The sequence below is a fragment of the Anopheles gambiae genome, chromosome 3, assembly GCF_943734735.2.
Source record: "Anopheles gambiae chromosome 3, idAnoGambNW_F1_1, whole genome shotgun sequence".
NCBI lineage: Eukaryota > Metazoa > Arthropoda > Insecta > Diptera > Culicidae > Anopheles > Anopheles gambiae.
The window spans coordinates 84735365-84749997 of record NC_064602.1 but is presented as its reverse complement, the minus strand read 5'-3'; the positions used below and the strand labels follow the sequence as shown (position 1 = coordinate 84749997).

The 14633-nt window shown below is 41.2% G+C and overlaps 1 protein-coding gene across 1 annotated transcript in view; it reads left to right on the top strand.

The window, feature by feature from the left end:
• Nucleotides 1-8509, top strand: part of LOC1271202 (uncharacterized) — a 300952-nt gene extending 292443 nt beyond the window's left edge. The window contains exons 6-7 of the mRNA XM_061656117.1: nt 5763-5804; nt 6896-8509. Of these exons, the coding sequence (XP_061512101.1) occupies nt 5763-5804; nt 6896-8509 (1656 nt within the window). The remainder of the gene's footprint in view (nt 1-5762; nt 5805-6895) is intronic.
• Nucleotides 8510-14633: the final 6124 nt, after the last annotated feature.

Here is a 14633-nt window from a genome sequence, read left to right as displayed (position 1 = left end):
GCAAGCGAGCTGAGTCCGAATGCCGTTTTGCTCATCCGCAGGAGAGCGTTACAACACACGAAGACGGTTCCGTCACGGTGTGCATGGATGCCGTGAAGGGTAGATGCGCTCGTGAACCTTGTCGCTACTTCCATCCTCCCTTGCACCTGCAGGCTCAAATAAAAGCAGCGCAGTCACGCGCAACCGCGGTATGGCTATTTAATCCAACAAAACAACAAAACCAAAAAAAAAAGAAAATACTTCTGATTTGTGTTTTTTTTTCTTCTTCTTTTTTCGAGTCTTTTGTTTCGTTCATGTGTTTTTTTTCTGTGTGCGTTTCTGATCGTTTTCGTTTCGATGTGTTTCTTTTCCTTTTTAGTTTGTTTTGTTTTATTTCGTCATTTTTCACCATCTCTTACCTCACTGCCACGTTTGATTAGTTTTATTTTACTGTTTTACCCAGCTATATTTTCCATTGTACTTTTGTTACATCTATAAAGAGTGTTTTTATTTATTTTCACTTTTATTTGCTCTCTTTTCCATTCTTGCTTGAAACTTTAGTTCTTAACAATGGTTGCATTCACTTTCCCTCTTTTTCTGTTGATTTTTTTCATTGTATCAGCAATATGATGTTGCTCTTTATTAGTTTCCATCTGTTTCATTTTGATATCCATGCTATCGTTTGTTATTTTCTGTTTCTACTTTTATAGTTATAAAACTCATCTTGCTATCCACTTTTATTTTCTCTCTATTTCTTTTCCACTTACACCTTATGTCTCTATCTTTCTATCACTCTCTCTATCTCTCTCTTTCTCTCTCTCTCTCAATCTCTCTCTTTCTCTCTATGTAACCATGTATACCTTACCTATCTCTACATGTGTTGTGTGTTTCTTTTTCTGCTCTTTCTCCTCTCACAAACCTCCCCCCGTTATTCCAGAGTGACACCAACTGCAACTACTATCACTACTAAAATAGAGAAAATAAAATCCGTCCACTCACTCAAACACACACACACACACAAACACACCATCAACACACATTCTAGTTTGATCCCTAAACCAATGTTTACCATTCCATCGCCAGTTTGCCAGTTCGATATCCTTCGTGAAATAGTTTCACAGGCACCTTCCTGAATGTAGACTTAGAAAGTTCCAGACATAAAGCTACATGAACAGTTGTCCAGAGGGCCCTCGGTATTTACTTTGCGTAGTAGTGTAGTTGTCGTTCGTTTCCCATAAACACACCACACAGCAACTCGAACAAGCGTACACCTCTAGGGTAGCTCCATGAAGAAGTCCTTCGGCAGCCAGAAGCAATGGCCCCCTACTCAGGAACTATAAACACAGTAGTCCCGTAGCATCCACAGCGTGACTCTCGCCATACAACAGTGCCGTGTCAGTAGTCGACACCTTGTCTAACAATGTTTCACAACTTTATATTAATAGTAGAATAGAAAACCTCCTCTGTTCCTGTAGTGTACGAATAGTGTAGCTTTAAGGCAATGAGAAAGAAAGCAGAGGTGTACCAATACAATGTGGTTAAAATATCCACTCAAGAAATGTTGAACATAAATTCGTAATATTCTTCACTTTTACAACAAACTACTAGTGTTTTTTTTTTCGTTCTTATCTATTGATTTTATTTAGCGCTTTAAGGCAAGCAGCGAAAGCCAAAAAAGAATAAAAAATTGCGCTCATTCTTACGTTCCTTTGATATGCAGTGATAGCGAGCTATTATGCTGGATGCAATAAAACCCCTTTCGTTAAGCGCAAACGCTCGGAATGTTTGTTGTGAACAGCTGTACTGAAAAAAAAAAACAAATATTGTAAATATTTACAATTTTCTTTCATTCGATTTTGGCTGTTTACATCAGTTGAAAGTATTGAACAAATAAGTATTTTATCTGCCTTCCTTCCTTTACCGTCCATTGCGTATCTATCTCTGTGCTGCGTCTGCTCTCTTTCTCGCTCGTTTGATTTCTTTCACAGTCTACACGAAGATGTTTCATTTTGCATGCACTATTTTCTTCTTCTGTTTCACATGATTTCTGCATTGCAATATTCATCTATTCATCGGCGTACTGTGAATAAGTCGTACTCTAGATATCTCCGGACTGTGAAGGCTTACCAAACCACATCCACACGTTGTGAAATTGTATACAGTTCAAAAAAACTACCAGCAAAGCGTTTAATAGTTTATACTAAGATGAGTGTATTCAAAATGATTTAATACAAGTCTTACTACGAGATACATTATTTTATTTAAAATGATAAAATAAGTACAATCAAAATATGGAACATCAGTATCGTTGCTATAAACTCGAGCACGTAAAAACAAAACCAATGAAATTGTTACACATTCTTAGACATTTTTAACGAGTAACAGCATCTGTTGGTTCGCAAACATGGAAAATAGTTGAAACAAAATTGCTTTCTTCTTCACAAGAAAACATCATCGAAATGAAAATAATTAATTTAGTGGTTAATTTTGTTTCGTCATTTCACTGCGTCTGCGTGTTATTGTTTCGTCTTTTGTTTCTTTCTCCTCTTTGTATTAGTTTCTTCTAGTCTAGTTTGTTTGCGCTTTTTATCCATTTCATCGTTGTTATTTTTTTTTTCTTCTTCTGTTCTTCTTGCGTTTTTCGTTTTCCTTTTCATTGTACCCACTTCTTTGATATGTGTTTTATATTTTGTTGATATTTTCTTTCTTGTATGTTGTGTTTTGTATTTGTTATTATTATCGAAATTTTATAGAAACATATTTAATTAAACCATTGCTTGTTATGCTTCTTCTTCTTTTTATTCTTTGTTTCAAAAATACACCCCCTTCACCACTCTCGGACACACCTCGGAACCGGTACACGAATCCAAACGAATCGAAACGTTGCAAACAAACATTAACTTAATTTGTACAAAAACTACCTGCACTACTTACTTCTCTACTGCCCGACAAAACCGTACAAACCACACACACACGAACAACCGAAATACACGCACACTTGGACGGCTTAACGATACGCATTTTGTTGAAACATTTATACCCGCTTGCCACCCAAATACGCTCCTGCGCGGTTGCATTATGCGGAACGCACATACACACACCACCTCAATACATATGCTCACAACACACATACACCTACAAAATACTGTACACAACACACCACCACCTGCTCTTTCGAACGCTGTCTCTCTCTCTCTAACCTAACGAATCATTAGACTGCACCCGTATCTGCTGCGGCCGCTGTAGCCGCTGCCGCCGCCGCTGCCGCTGCTACCATGGGTCCCCTCCAACCACCACCGCCACCGCCCGGGGCTGTCACTTCGACGAGCCAGCTGTCCATGTCTGGCGGCCAGTCTCCCCTGGAGGTTGGCAAAAAGCGTGCAGCTGATAGTGACATGATACAAATGGTATTGCCATCTTTATTTTTTTTCTCTCTCCCTTCCCCTCCCCCTTAGTTTCGTGTAATTCCTTTCCTTTAGTGTATTTTTGTTGTTTCCTTTTAAAATTTAACATTATCTTTTAGGGGTTTGTTCTTATTACGAGTTTATTCCTTTCTAATCCCTTAAACATGATTAATTCCCGGTAACTAAAAACATTAGTTTTGTTGTGTTGTTTTATTTATTTTTGATTTGGACTTCCCTCTCAAAACTGATTAATTAATAATTTCATATTTTTTACTTACTTTAATGTTAAATGTTTAAGTTTACAGTTGGTTTTTTCTTTAAAATATTATGTATTAATTAAAAACAAACTCTTCCACTTCCCTGTTATTCCATGGCAATTATCTCTGCTCTTCCCCCCGTTATCATCCTGACACTAACAAACGTACTACAACAATCAAACCACCCACAATACGAACTAATAATATTTGGAGCGGGCTGTTGGTGCTCTACTAACAATTTAAACCATGCTTTCCCTTTTGTTGCTGACATTAATAACGATTATCGATTTAAGGTCCATTCCATCAGTAAACAACGGTCACATCTTTACATTCGTTCGGCCTTTAGCGAACCACTGATTTTGTTCTGTAATCGTTTATATTTCTTCTCTTTTGTTAGCAATTGATACTGTTTTTTTTATTGTGAATGACACGGCATTCTCTTGTCCTGCCTTCGCACGACAAGTTTGCACGACAATTATACAATATTATGGCGGTTTTGGACGAATTATTTCCCCCACCCCTTTTTCTTTCAATGCTACGGATACCATCGTATCGTTTTTTCGTTCATTGTTCACCTTTTGTTGCGTTTGATCATCCGCTATTTTGTAGTGCTGGTTTGTATATAGTATATAATTTATCTAGAAGAAGAAAGCAAATAGAAGTTATTTAGCTTGAAAATATTTTGAGCTAAAAAATATTGCATCTACCAATGAACCGGAAACTAATTGTTCGTATTCAAAAATCCAGACATTTGTCACGTTTCCAAACGATCGATGCTTGTCACAGATAAATCTTTGCTTGATATTGCTTCAACTTAATCAAAGGCAAAACTATATAGCTGTAATTCCAAGACGCGATACGAAATAAATTGCTTTTCCATATTTAGAAATATATTTTAAAAATATGATGGAAGCGTTCCTGGCGCTGCTTGAGCAGAGCAGCACGCTGTGATTGCGGCCGGAACGATCTTTGATCGCTACTATGATTCCTTTTATCAATTGCTAACCATACTTACCACTATTGCAGTATAAACGTGTGTTGTATTTTTTCGATACAGCGGCTTCGAAAGAGAGAAACCTAGAGCAAGGATCATATATTTTCTTAGGTGTTTTTTGTGCCCAACCTGTGTCTGCAAGTGTGGGATGGAAAACCAGCCCTTACTACCAGCCATAATATGTACTAAAAATGGTTTACCCAACACGAAGGAAATCCTCCGATCCCAGTCAAGCGCTCTCTATTTCTCCCTCTCTCTCTCTGTCTCTTTTACTCTTTCTCTCTATTGCGCGCGCTCTCTCTCTCTCGCATAGCTGAATACTCACCAACTTTAGTAACAGTAAGGCAGGAAGCAAGAAGTATTTTGCGCCAAGCAGCACCCAACCAAACCAATACCCCGCCCCGTGTTGTTACTAACACAATTGTTTACCACATCACCTCGTTGTATCACCAGTTCGTTTTAAGTTACCTTAAATAATGTTTATGGTTTTGTAGCGGTTACAAGTTTCGTTGATCATTACAACATTTTTCGTACCTTAAGTATTGTTTTAGTAATTTGATTTTACCTTAGTTGATTTCTATATATTACACACCCATTGCGTATGCGTGTATGTGTGTGCGTGTTACCTTTCATACCAGGACTAATGAATGTTTTCATTTTTCTCTTTGCTTTTTTCTCTTTCTCTCTCTCACTCTCTTTCTCTCTCTCTCTCTCATATCTTCCTATTGTCACATCTTCGTGTTTGTTCGCGTACGAAATGAATGAATTGTATACCTGTTGTTCGATCCTCCCCACCCTACATAATCTCTTTCTCTCTCTCACAAACACACTCACAAATACTCGTTCCCGTCATACAATATAAAAATGTTCCATTTTGATTTTGTGTTTTGTGTTTTTGTTTGATTAACTGTTTCACGTGAACATTTCTAAACCCAACCCACGCTCACCCACTCGCCCCTTTCCCCTTTCACTCTAACTTCATCACTTCCGTCTGCACCTTCACATTGCACTATCAACACAACAACAACAACTACTACTTCTACAACAACTGCAACTACTACAACAACAAATAATAATAAAAAAAAAACCACAAACAAACAAAATCAACCAACCAACCCCCGTCTACAGATGGATATGAAATCGATGGGATCTATTTACTATGAAAACTTTGTAAGTAATTGTGCCATTTATTTCATTTTTTTAAATTTATTTCCTTTCGGTATTTTATTTCGTCTAGCCCGACGTTTGTATTTATATTTTTGCTGTAATTTCTTAAGTCTTTTGTTCGTCAGTTTTTATCAATCCATTCCCCGGTATTCACGCTGATGATCAGTGTGATCAGCGGGGCTATTTAGTAGCTAGTTCGCTTTTGGTTACGGTTAGTTTTAACTGGTCGCATATTTTATTTATCCTTTCGATTCTTTCTTTATTATTTGGTGATCTCCGATGGGGGTTTTTTGTGTGGACTCTGTAGAAGTGTTGCTATCTAAACTTGGGTTGGTGAATTTGAGGGCTCCGTTCGGTTGGCTGTGGAACGTTTCGATTTGGGAGGTCTTTCAATTGGACTATGTTTCGGGTGTTGGAGCATTTTTTCTTATTCTAATTTTTAGTTTAAACGAAACACGAAATGGAGCAATTTTTCGTCAACAGTACACACGTCATACTATTCGGTCATCTTTCTTCGAAATCAGAAAACTCCGATGTTCATCTAACCACACGTCTGAATGTGTTAGCCAGTACACGAACCACTTTTACTATACACTCCTTCCTGTGCTGCCCTCTCGCGTTAGAAATAGTAACACGTGTAGTCAAAGACTGACAACCTACTCACACGTAGCTCAACCCCTTGTAAAATGCTTTTCCTCATTCTGACCGTATAAATTAACACTAATGCACTTATCTTTCTCTCCTTCTCTATCTCTGTCAAACTTTAGTCTATCCTTCTCTTTGTACTTATCTGTCTCCATGTTACTATCCACTTACAATACCGAGAGAGCTCGTGCAAACGAACCCGTTTCCATATCATACCTTCCCCCACTTTTTGTACAAACAAAAAACCACGCTAATCTATTCCATTTTGCTAATGTTCGTTATTTAGTCGTTCAGAATGTTGTGCCAACTCGTTTTTGTTTTAGTAGTCGCTCTTTTGCTCCGTATCGTTCAATTTTATGCGCTCAACTCCTTCTAATACCCATTTTCTGCCATCTCTTTCTCTTCCTCTTTGTTCGCACGCTGTGCCGCTGTGCCCACCCGCCATGCAGGCGTTCCCGGGTATGGTCCCGTTCAAGCGATCCGCCGGTGAAAAATCCGGCATTCCCGTCTACCAGCCGGGCGCCACCTACCAGCAGCTGATGCAACTACAGCAGCCGTTCGTGCCAGTGTCATGTGAGTACCCTAGTACCACTTCTAGCGCCGCTACCTATATTCCATCAGCCTCCACAGCCAACCCTATCGCTAATAATCTCGCGAGTCTGGTCAACAGCAGCAGTAGCGGCAGCAGCAGCAGCAGCACCAGCGGCAACAGTAGTAGTGGTGGGGGTGGCGGTGGCGTCGGCGGCGGCGGCAACAGTGCCGCCCTCGCGGCCGCCATTGCCGCCAGCAGCAGTGCCGGTTACGCACCGTCCTCGATGTTACTCGGCGGGCTGTACTACACGACGAGCGGGGCCGGCGGCACTAACAATGCCATCGTCACGTCCGTGGGTGGGGCGGGCAGTGGGGGATGGGCTGGAAGCAGCACCAGCGTGGCAGGGCTGCTCAACAACAACAGCCCGAAGATGAGCAACAAAAACGCACCGCTCGTGAAGTCGATGTCGCTACAGTCGATGGCTTCGCTCGGCGGCTCGATGAGCCATCTGGCGGCAAATGGGCAGGCGGCCCACTCCGAGAGCGATCTGAAAGAGGCGGCCGCCGAGAAGGACGACACACCGCACGCAGGCGATCTGCTCACGCCGAGCAGTGGCGTTGCTACCAGCTCGGCCGCCTCGACGACCGGCAGCGTTTCGCTCGCCCAGTCGCTGGCCACCTCGTCCACGCAGGCCGTCACCGTGCCGGTGACGAGTCCGCTGATGCAGTACTCGGCGGTCGCTAGCTCGAACCATCAGGCCGCCGCCTCGATGCAGGCCCAGTTTCAGGCCGCCCAGGTAGCGGCGGCGGCTCAGCATGCGCACGCCGTCCAGGCTGCCCAGAACCAGAATGCCGCGCTGGTGGCGGCTGCTGCTGCCGCCGCCGCGGCACAGTATCCGGCGGCCGGCGGCACACACTACACCGATGCGGCCAGCATGGCCAAAGAGGTGGCGCACAAAAACTACGCCCTGAAGCTGCACGGCGGCTCGTCCGCCCTTACCGGCAAACCGCTGACGGCGCTCGGCTATACCGGCGTCGCGCTGAACAAGGGTGGGCTGTTACCGCAACCGAGCAGCCAGCAGTACGCAGCGGCGGCTGCAGCCGCTGCGGCCGCTTCCGCGACCAACGCGCAGGCGGCCTATCCGCAGGCGGCCGCTCGGCTTAGTGCGCCGGCCGCACCGCAGCAAACCATGCTGACGACCCGTCCACCGCCACCGATCATGCCTCAGGCCGGCGCCTACCAGCAGTTCCTCCGTCCACAGATGCCGGCCGCGGCAGCCGCCTTCGGGTCGAACCCGTACGCGGCGGCCGTCGCCCAGCAGCAGCTCATGAACCAGGGCTTCATGTACCCGGGCGCACCGTACTCGGTGGCGGCAGCCGCTGCCGGCGGCTACCACCAGTTCCCGATGGCACAGGCAGGCATTCCCTCGAACCTGACCGCCATCCCGACGCCGGTACCGCAGGTATCCGCTACACCGACCGCCGGCAGTGCCGTTGTGCTGAACCCGTACAAGAAGATGAAAACCTCCTAAGCTGTGGGGTTGGCTGTTTTTTTTTACCACACAAACCACGGCCGGCCTCTCAGCAGACGGAGGCGGAGGAGCGCTGCAGCATGTATAGAGCCTTTGCATGAAGGTGCGGCTGCGATGAGTATGCGGGGAAGGGGAGATTAAGCGGAGGGAGATTAAGAATAATACAAATCTCCACAACCAAGGAGTAAACGGGGTTTGCTCGATAAAGATAAACAGATTGCCATAGGGGGTGAATCCGGTGACGTACCATTTTGCCGGTAGCAGATTCATCATTAAAGAGAAATACACCCCCACACATACACCATGATTAATCTTTAAGAAAGTTTCTTGCCCTCTTAGAGGGCAGTGTCTTTTGTGTGTGCATGTGTATATGTGTATGTGTGTGTGTGTTGTGCGAGAGTGTGTGGGTACTAGTTTGATCGGTAAAGCAATGGGGAAACGGGAAAGATGCATAAATGAATAAGGAAACAATACTACTTTTGTCCACAAATGGTGACACGCAATACACTATGCACACTCACACACACACACATACCAGTTAATCAGTGCCTCTGTGATCGAGAGTTGCGCATCTTACTTTTTCACTATCAACAAAAGTGGCCCCGAACGGAGAGCCACGTCAACCAGACAGACAAAGCACACAAAAGCAAAGCGCAAATCAGTGCACACCAATAGCGACGTAAAGCGCGCGATAGTGAAGGGGTAGAGATAAAGTGATCTCGAACGAAACAAAAACGAAAACAAAAAACGAAAACTGGACGATCGTGTCGGGTCGCGTGATCTGTGCAAGATCCTAAGATCATAATGAAACAACTGTGATAGCTTCACATAAATACCCACGCCGCTACCAATTGCGTTGTGTGCCGCTTCGCGTGTGCGTGTGTATATATTGGAGGAAACACCTCCTTACACACACACACACCAGTGCGCACAACGCATGCTTGTCCTAGTTTTGCTTGCCATCCCAAAACAAAAGCACAACCCCGCTCCCACTCGCGCTAAAGCTTGCCCCATTGCCGGTTGTTTTGCTGGAATGCGTTGGAATAATGATAATGAAAGCGAAAGTTTGTCCTTAAAGTACTACCAAAAATTATTGCCACACATACACACACACAGCCACAAAACAAATTGGAATTTTACGGCAACAGTTAATCGATCACGAATACGCAGTCAAACAGTAGGGCTACACCAATGATTTGCCGCTTGAATAGTGCACCGAGTTTTAGCCGTTCATTAGGCACCATTCATTAATGCGCCTGAAGGTATGCAATGGGGTGGCGTAAAATACATTTCTAGCAGTAATTATTATTATTATAGCAAAATATTATGCCATAATGTGCTAGATCATATTCTACCGATACGGATACAGCCTAACAATCATACTAAGCAAGGAAGCAGTATAAATTTAAACCGTGAAGACAACCGATATTCATTACTTCATCGGGTTGGTTCGAGCGGTCAGAAGATGAAAATGATAATCAAACTAGTTTCGTTTACCTTTTGGTTTGTTAGCACCGTAGGGAGTGAACGAACTGCAGTGCTGTTAATCATGTTTACCAATTTTGACAACGTAGTAGTCCCCTTGCCCAGTTTTGTCTAGTGTGTAGCGCGTAAGTCTAAGCAAAATACCAATTGAACCCAGCGTCCGTTTGACGTTTCAGAAACGTCTGTCGGTTCTGTTCCTTTTTTCTCGGTTCGGACGGTTTGGTTATTACAAAATATAGCATAGGTTTCTAAGTGCACTAATGTACTAAATAATTATCGCTAGTGTATTTCGTTGTGTTTGTGTTTCGTTTCGTGTGAGAGTTCCTCCGGCAAAGGGGGTGTTAATTTAATGTGAATATGGATGATTTCATGTTTTTGCTTAGTTTCCCTGCAATTAGTCGCAAAATATGCAAGCAAAGGAACAAACCAAGATGGCTTTTGTTCGTTGATTTGTGATAAGGGATCTATAAAACATGTTAATTGTTTTGTGTTACGTCGTTACGTGCACTAGCACGTTCGATTCATTTTTCTTGTGTCTAAGTTAGTTATTTCGTTTATTTTGTGTTACAGATAGTGCACTATATTTCAATGTACTATAACAATCAAATCGACAGTTACCACGCTACTACTGTACGATTTCTTTTCATAGATGGAGAACACTTAACAATTTTAACATAGTCGCCTTCGGGAATGTTTCACCAGTATGAAAATACCCAACGGTTGTGCCAGAAGCGAATAACGATAAAGGAAGCACACCAGAGTGCTGCTTATTTATCCAGCGTCACTCCTACAGAGCACGCCCGGCTCCCATGGCCTATCGAGTAACATCGTGTGTCAAACATAATCTAATAAAAAAAATATTGCATCGAATTCCTACTTCATATTCACTCACCCTATTTTCCTCTCTCTCTTCATGTGTGTGTGTTTATAAGTGTGGAATCGTTACTGTAGAGAATGATGCAATAAAAAAACCATTCAAAGTGCGAATATGACCACTTTCAATCAAAGGATTTACCGAATTATTGATACAGTTACAATCACTTCTATCGTAATTACCATCACTACCACAGCAACTACTACTACTACTACTACTACTTCTACTGCTGCTGCTGTTGCTGGAGCAACCGCTACGTCAACTATTACCAGACAAAGTACTACTTTTACCGCTAGCTTTAGAGTACAAGTTTGTGTAATTTGAGTATAATTCGTACTTTATAAAAACAACAAAACTACAGCATATTAAGAGAAAATTACAGCGAGTGTGTTGATTTTGTGTTTTATTTCCTCTCTATAATTATTCGTGTAAGAATTTGCAACTGCGTGAATTATCTGTAATGGTTGCTGCGTACGTACTGTCTCTCTCTCTCTCTCTTTCTCTTACACACACACAAATACATTCACTGTCGTCGGCTGTCAAACATTAAAAAAAATACACACACACACAGCAAATAAGCATTTTATTATCCTGTGCACTTGGTGGAGTAATTTAGTAGGAAATCTTATCCCTAAATTAAACAAACCATACTTCGACATTTCCCTCTCACACACACCCTTCAAACCTCTACCTCGTTTGCAACCATATTGCGATCTGGGCTCTCGTGAGCCTTAATACACAATACACACTTCAAAATGATTTTTGAAAAAAAAAGACAACATACACTCGCACTTCAGATAATAAAAGCAAACCTTCACCATCACTAGTGCTACTGCTAGCGAATGGAAACCTGTAACCGCTTCTTATGTTTCATGGGGTGTAACTAAACCTGGACATAGAACTAAAATAAAATAAAAATGGCCATCATTATACATAAAGTAGAAAAAAACAAACTCGAAATAGAAGTAAACCGAACAAACAATGTGGCTAATAGATGCAACAACAACACAAGGAAAACACGCTATGACAAATGTGGGGACAAACGCTTCTTCTTCCGTTTTTCGATGCTTTTCCGGCTTCAGACACACAGTAAAAATGGGCGTTCTTTACCAAATGGTATCCTTTTTCCGCATTTAACTAAAAAACCAAACACATTTAAGCATTTAACGTTTAACAACGAAACATTGTACTTCTAGCTATGTTTTTTTTTTGTAGTAACGGCTGTATCAGTTAGATTTCGTATGTATTTTTTTTCGAAATATCCTTGTCCTTAATTGTACTTCTATGTGTTGAGCTCTCGATGAACGCCAGAAATTTCACTTCTGAAAAATGCTTGTATGGTTATTTGTGCAATTCAATTTTATACATCAAAGACTGCTTTTACCAATACAGTTATTAATATTGCTGTTTCCTCCGGTACTTCCTTTACTACAACCAACCTCACAATATTTACAAACAACCTTTCCCTAGTCTCTTGCCTAATACTTACCTAACTAGCTCTTCTAATGATACTATTTTTATCACTGATACATCTACTACTTTCCTGTATACTCTGCACACACTACACGCTCACAAATTTTTGCCCTCACCTATTTATTTGTGTGGCTTTCGACTAGCCAACATTATATGTTGGTGACTAGACGAAGCCACAGCGCAAACCACCATCCGAAATGTTTCAAATTAATTTGTTCAACACTTCTACCACGCTACTACTTCTTCTACTATTTACTTCAATAGTTACTAATTAAAACAGCAACTTACGCGCATACCTATGTACCCTTTTTTGCATGATAACTGTGTATTTTTAGCCAGCAAGCATACAGAACAAATTTAAAAAAAAAATCTATAGAAGCTAAATGTCATTTTGAAGCCCATGTTGCCCACCTCTTATTTTTCTCTAGACAAAAACACAAAACATCTCAAACGTAAGCCAAACTCGATGTACAATTTGAACGCCTAGCGTCATGCGCCTGTATTCCGTTTTATTGTTTTCCTTTTCCTCTGTTGGCGATGAAAATCCTTTCCCTGTTTAACATATTTTGTTTTACGCGTACGCCTACAACTACACAAACACTAACCCCACTACATGCGCTCCCACCCAAATAGTGTACGTTTTCTTTAGTTTAGCCTACCCGAATGCTATTGCTGTGTATGCCATTTAAACAACACAAAACAAATGCCAAAACCGTACCATTAGTCGCGCGTGAATGAAAATGGGAGAGGGATTGGCCCGGGGGGGGGGGGGGGGGGGGGGGGGGGGCACGGGAAAATGGTGTGCAACTAAGTGTAATTGCAAGTAATTCAATGTACTGAAAGGTTGAAACTTTTTCTTTTTTTTTTTAATCGCCGTATCATACTGCTCAACTGTGTTCAATGCATCGTCTGCCTACGCAATTAGACGTACGATTTTAGTTCGCCTACATCTCCACAGCACACATTTTTTTGCACAAACATCTTTGTTTCGACTGCTTTGTAGTTATCACTTTCATTTTGTTTGTTTCATGTATTTACCTTATTTACCTGCTGCCATTTTGCTATTGTTTTGGAAAAAAAAAATATTTTAAAAACTTTTTTGTCCATTTAAACTCGCTTCTTTTGCTGTTCCATGCACATACATTTCGTTTCAAAAATATCAAATTTAAGTTACGTTTTTCTTTTCTTACTCAATATTAAATTTCCATAAATTTCTTGCATATTTATGATGTTTTTGTATTGCTATTTAGTAAAAACCATTACGCTTTCAAGATCTGTACCGCTTTCCATGTGCCATTTTTTTTTTAGATCGTAAGGCTGGCTAGGGTTTTGGGAGCCTCTCTGGTAGCGATGGTTGAATTTTGTCATATGTTTAAATCTGCAGCATGTTTATCACCCTTCGCCGCCATTCATCTATCATCTGCAAACGTGTATTTTTAAACAACCACAAAAAAAACAAACATGATAAATTGGATACCTTGCAACCCGTAAAATAAAAAAAAACGTTCCTATAATGATGCTTTTGAATCTGCAAAACGTATAATAAATGTAATAAAAATTCACTTCAGCAAAAAAACAACACATGCCTGACACTCATCATCCTCACAGAACACGGATACAAACCACATAGAATGTACACAAGAAAACTGCTTTGTTTGTCAAGGAAAAACAACGGGAGTTTGTTAATAAATCATAGATATCTATATATTTTTTTTCCATACGCCTGCGCTACTACCGAACCAATGAATGCGTATTTGTTATATGTAAGCTAGATTTTAAAAGACGAAAAAAAAATAGCAAGCAGCAGACCCCAACATACGTACCACTGTTCTTTAGTCGCTACATTGTATTCCCTGCCCGTTTCAACATAACTTCACGCTCTTTTTGTAATCCGATTTTGTACCCATTCTTGTTATAACTTTTCTCAATGTATAGATTCAATATAATATAGCAAACACAATGACGAAATCCCAGTGGTTCGTTTTGAGATGCTTTCCTAAATTTGCAATTTTTGTTTTGCTCCGTATAATTTTTATAGTTTGCAATTTCATATTTAAAACAAAAACACAACAAGTATGTGTTCTTTAAATTGCTGCATCCGACTCAACTCAACGCTTGCTGTTGTACTTATACTTGGTACTGTTTACATAAATGTGTATTACCGTTTATAGTTTCCATTTTACGGGTCGGGAATACAATATCAAACCATTATCGATGTTCTCTAGTGCGCTTTGTATAGATGAACTAACTACCCTTAATGCTTCTTATATATTTCGTATTACTGTGTTTACC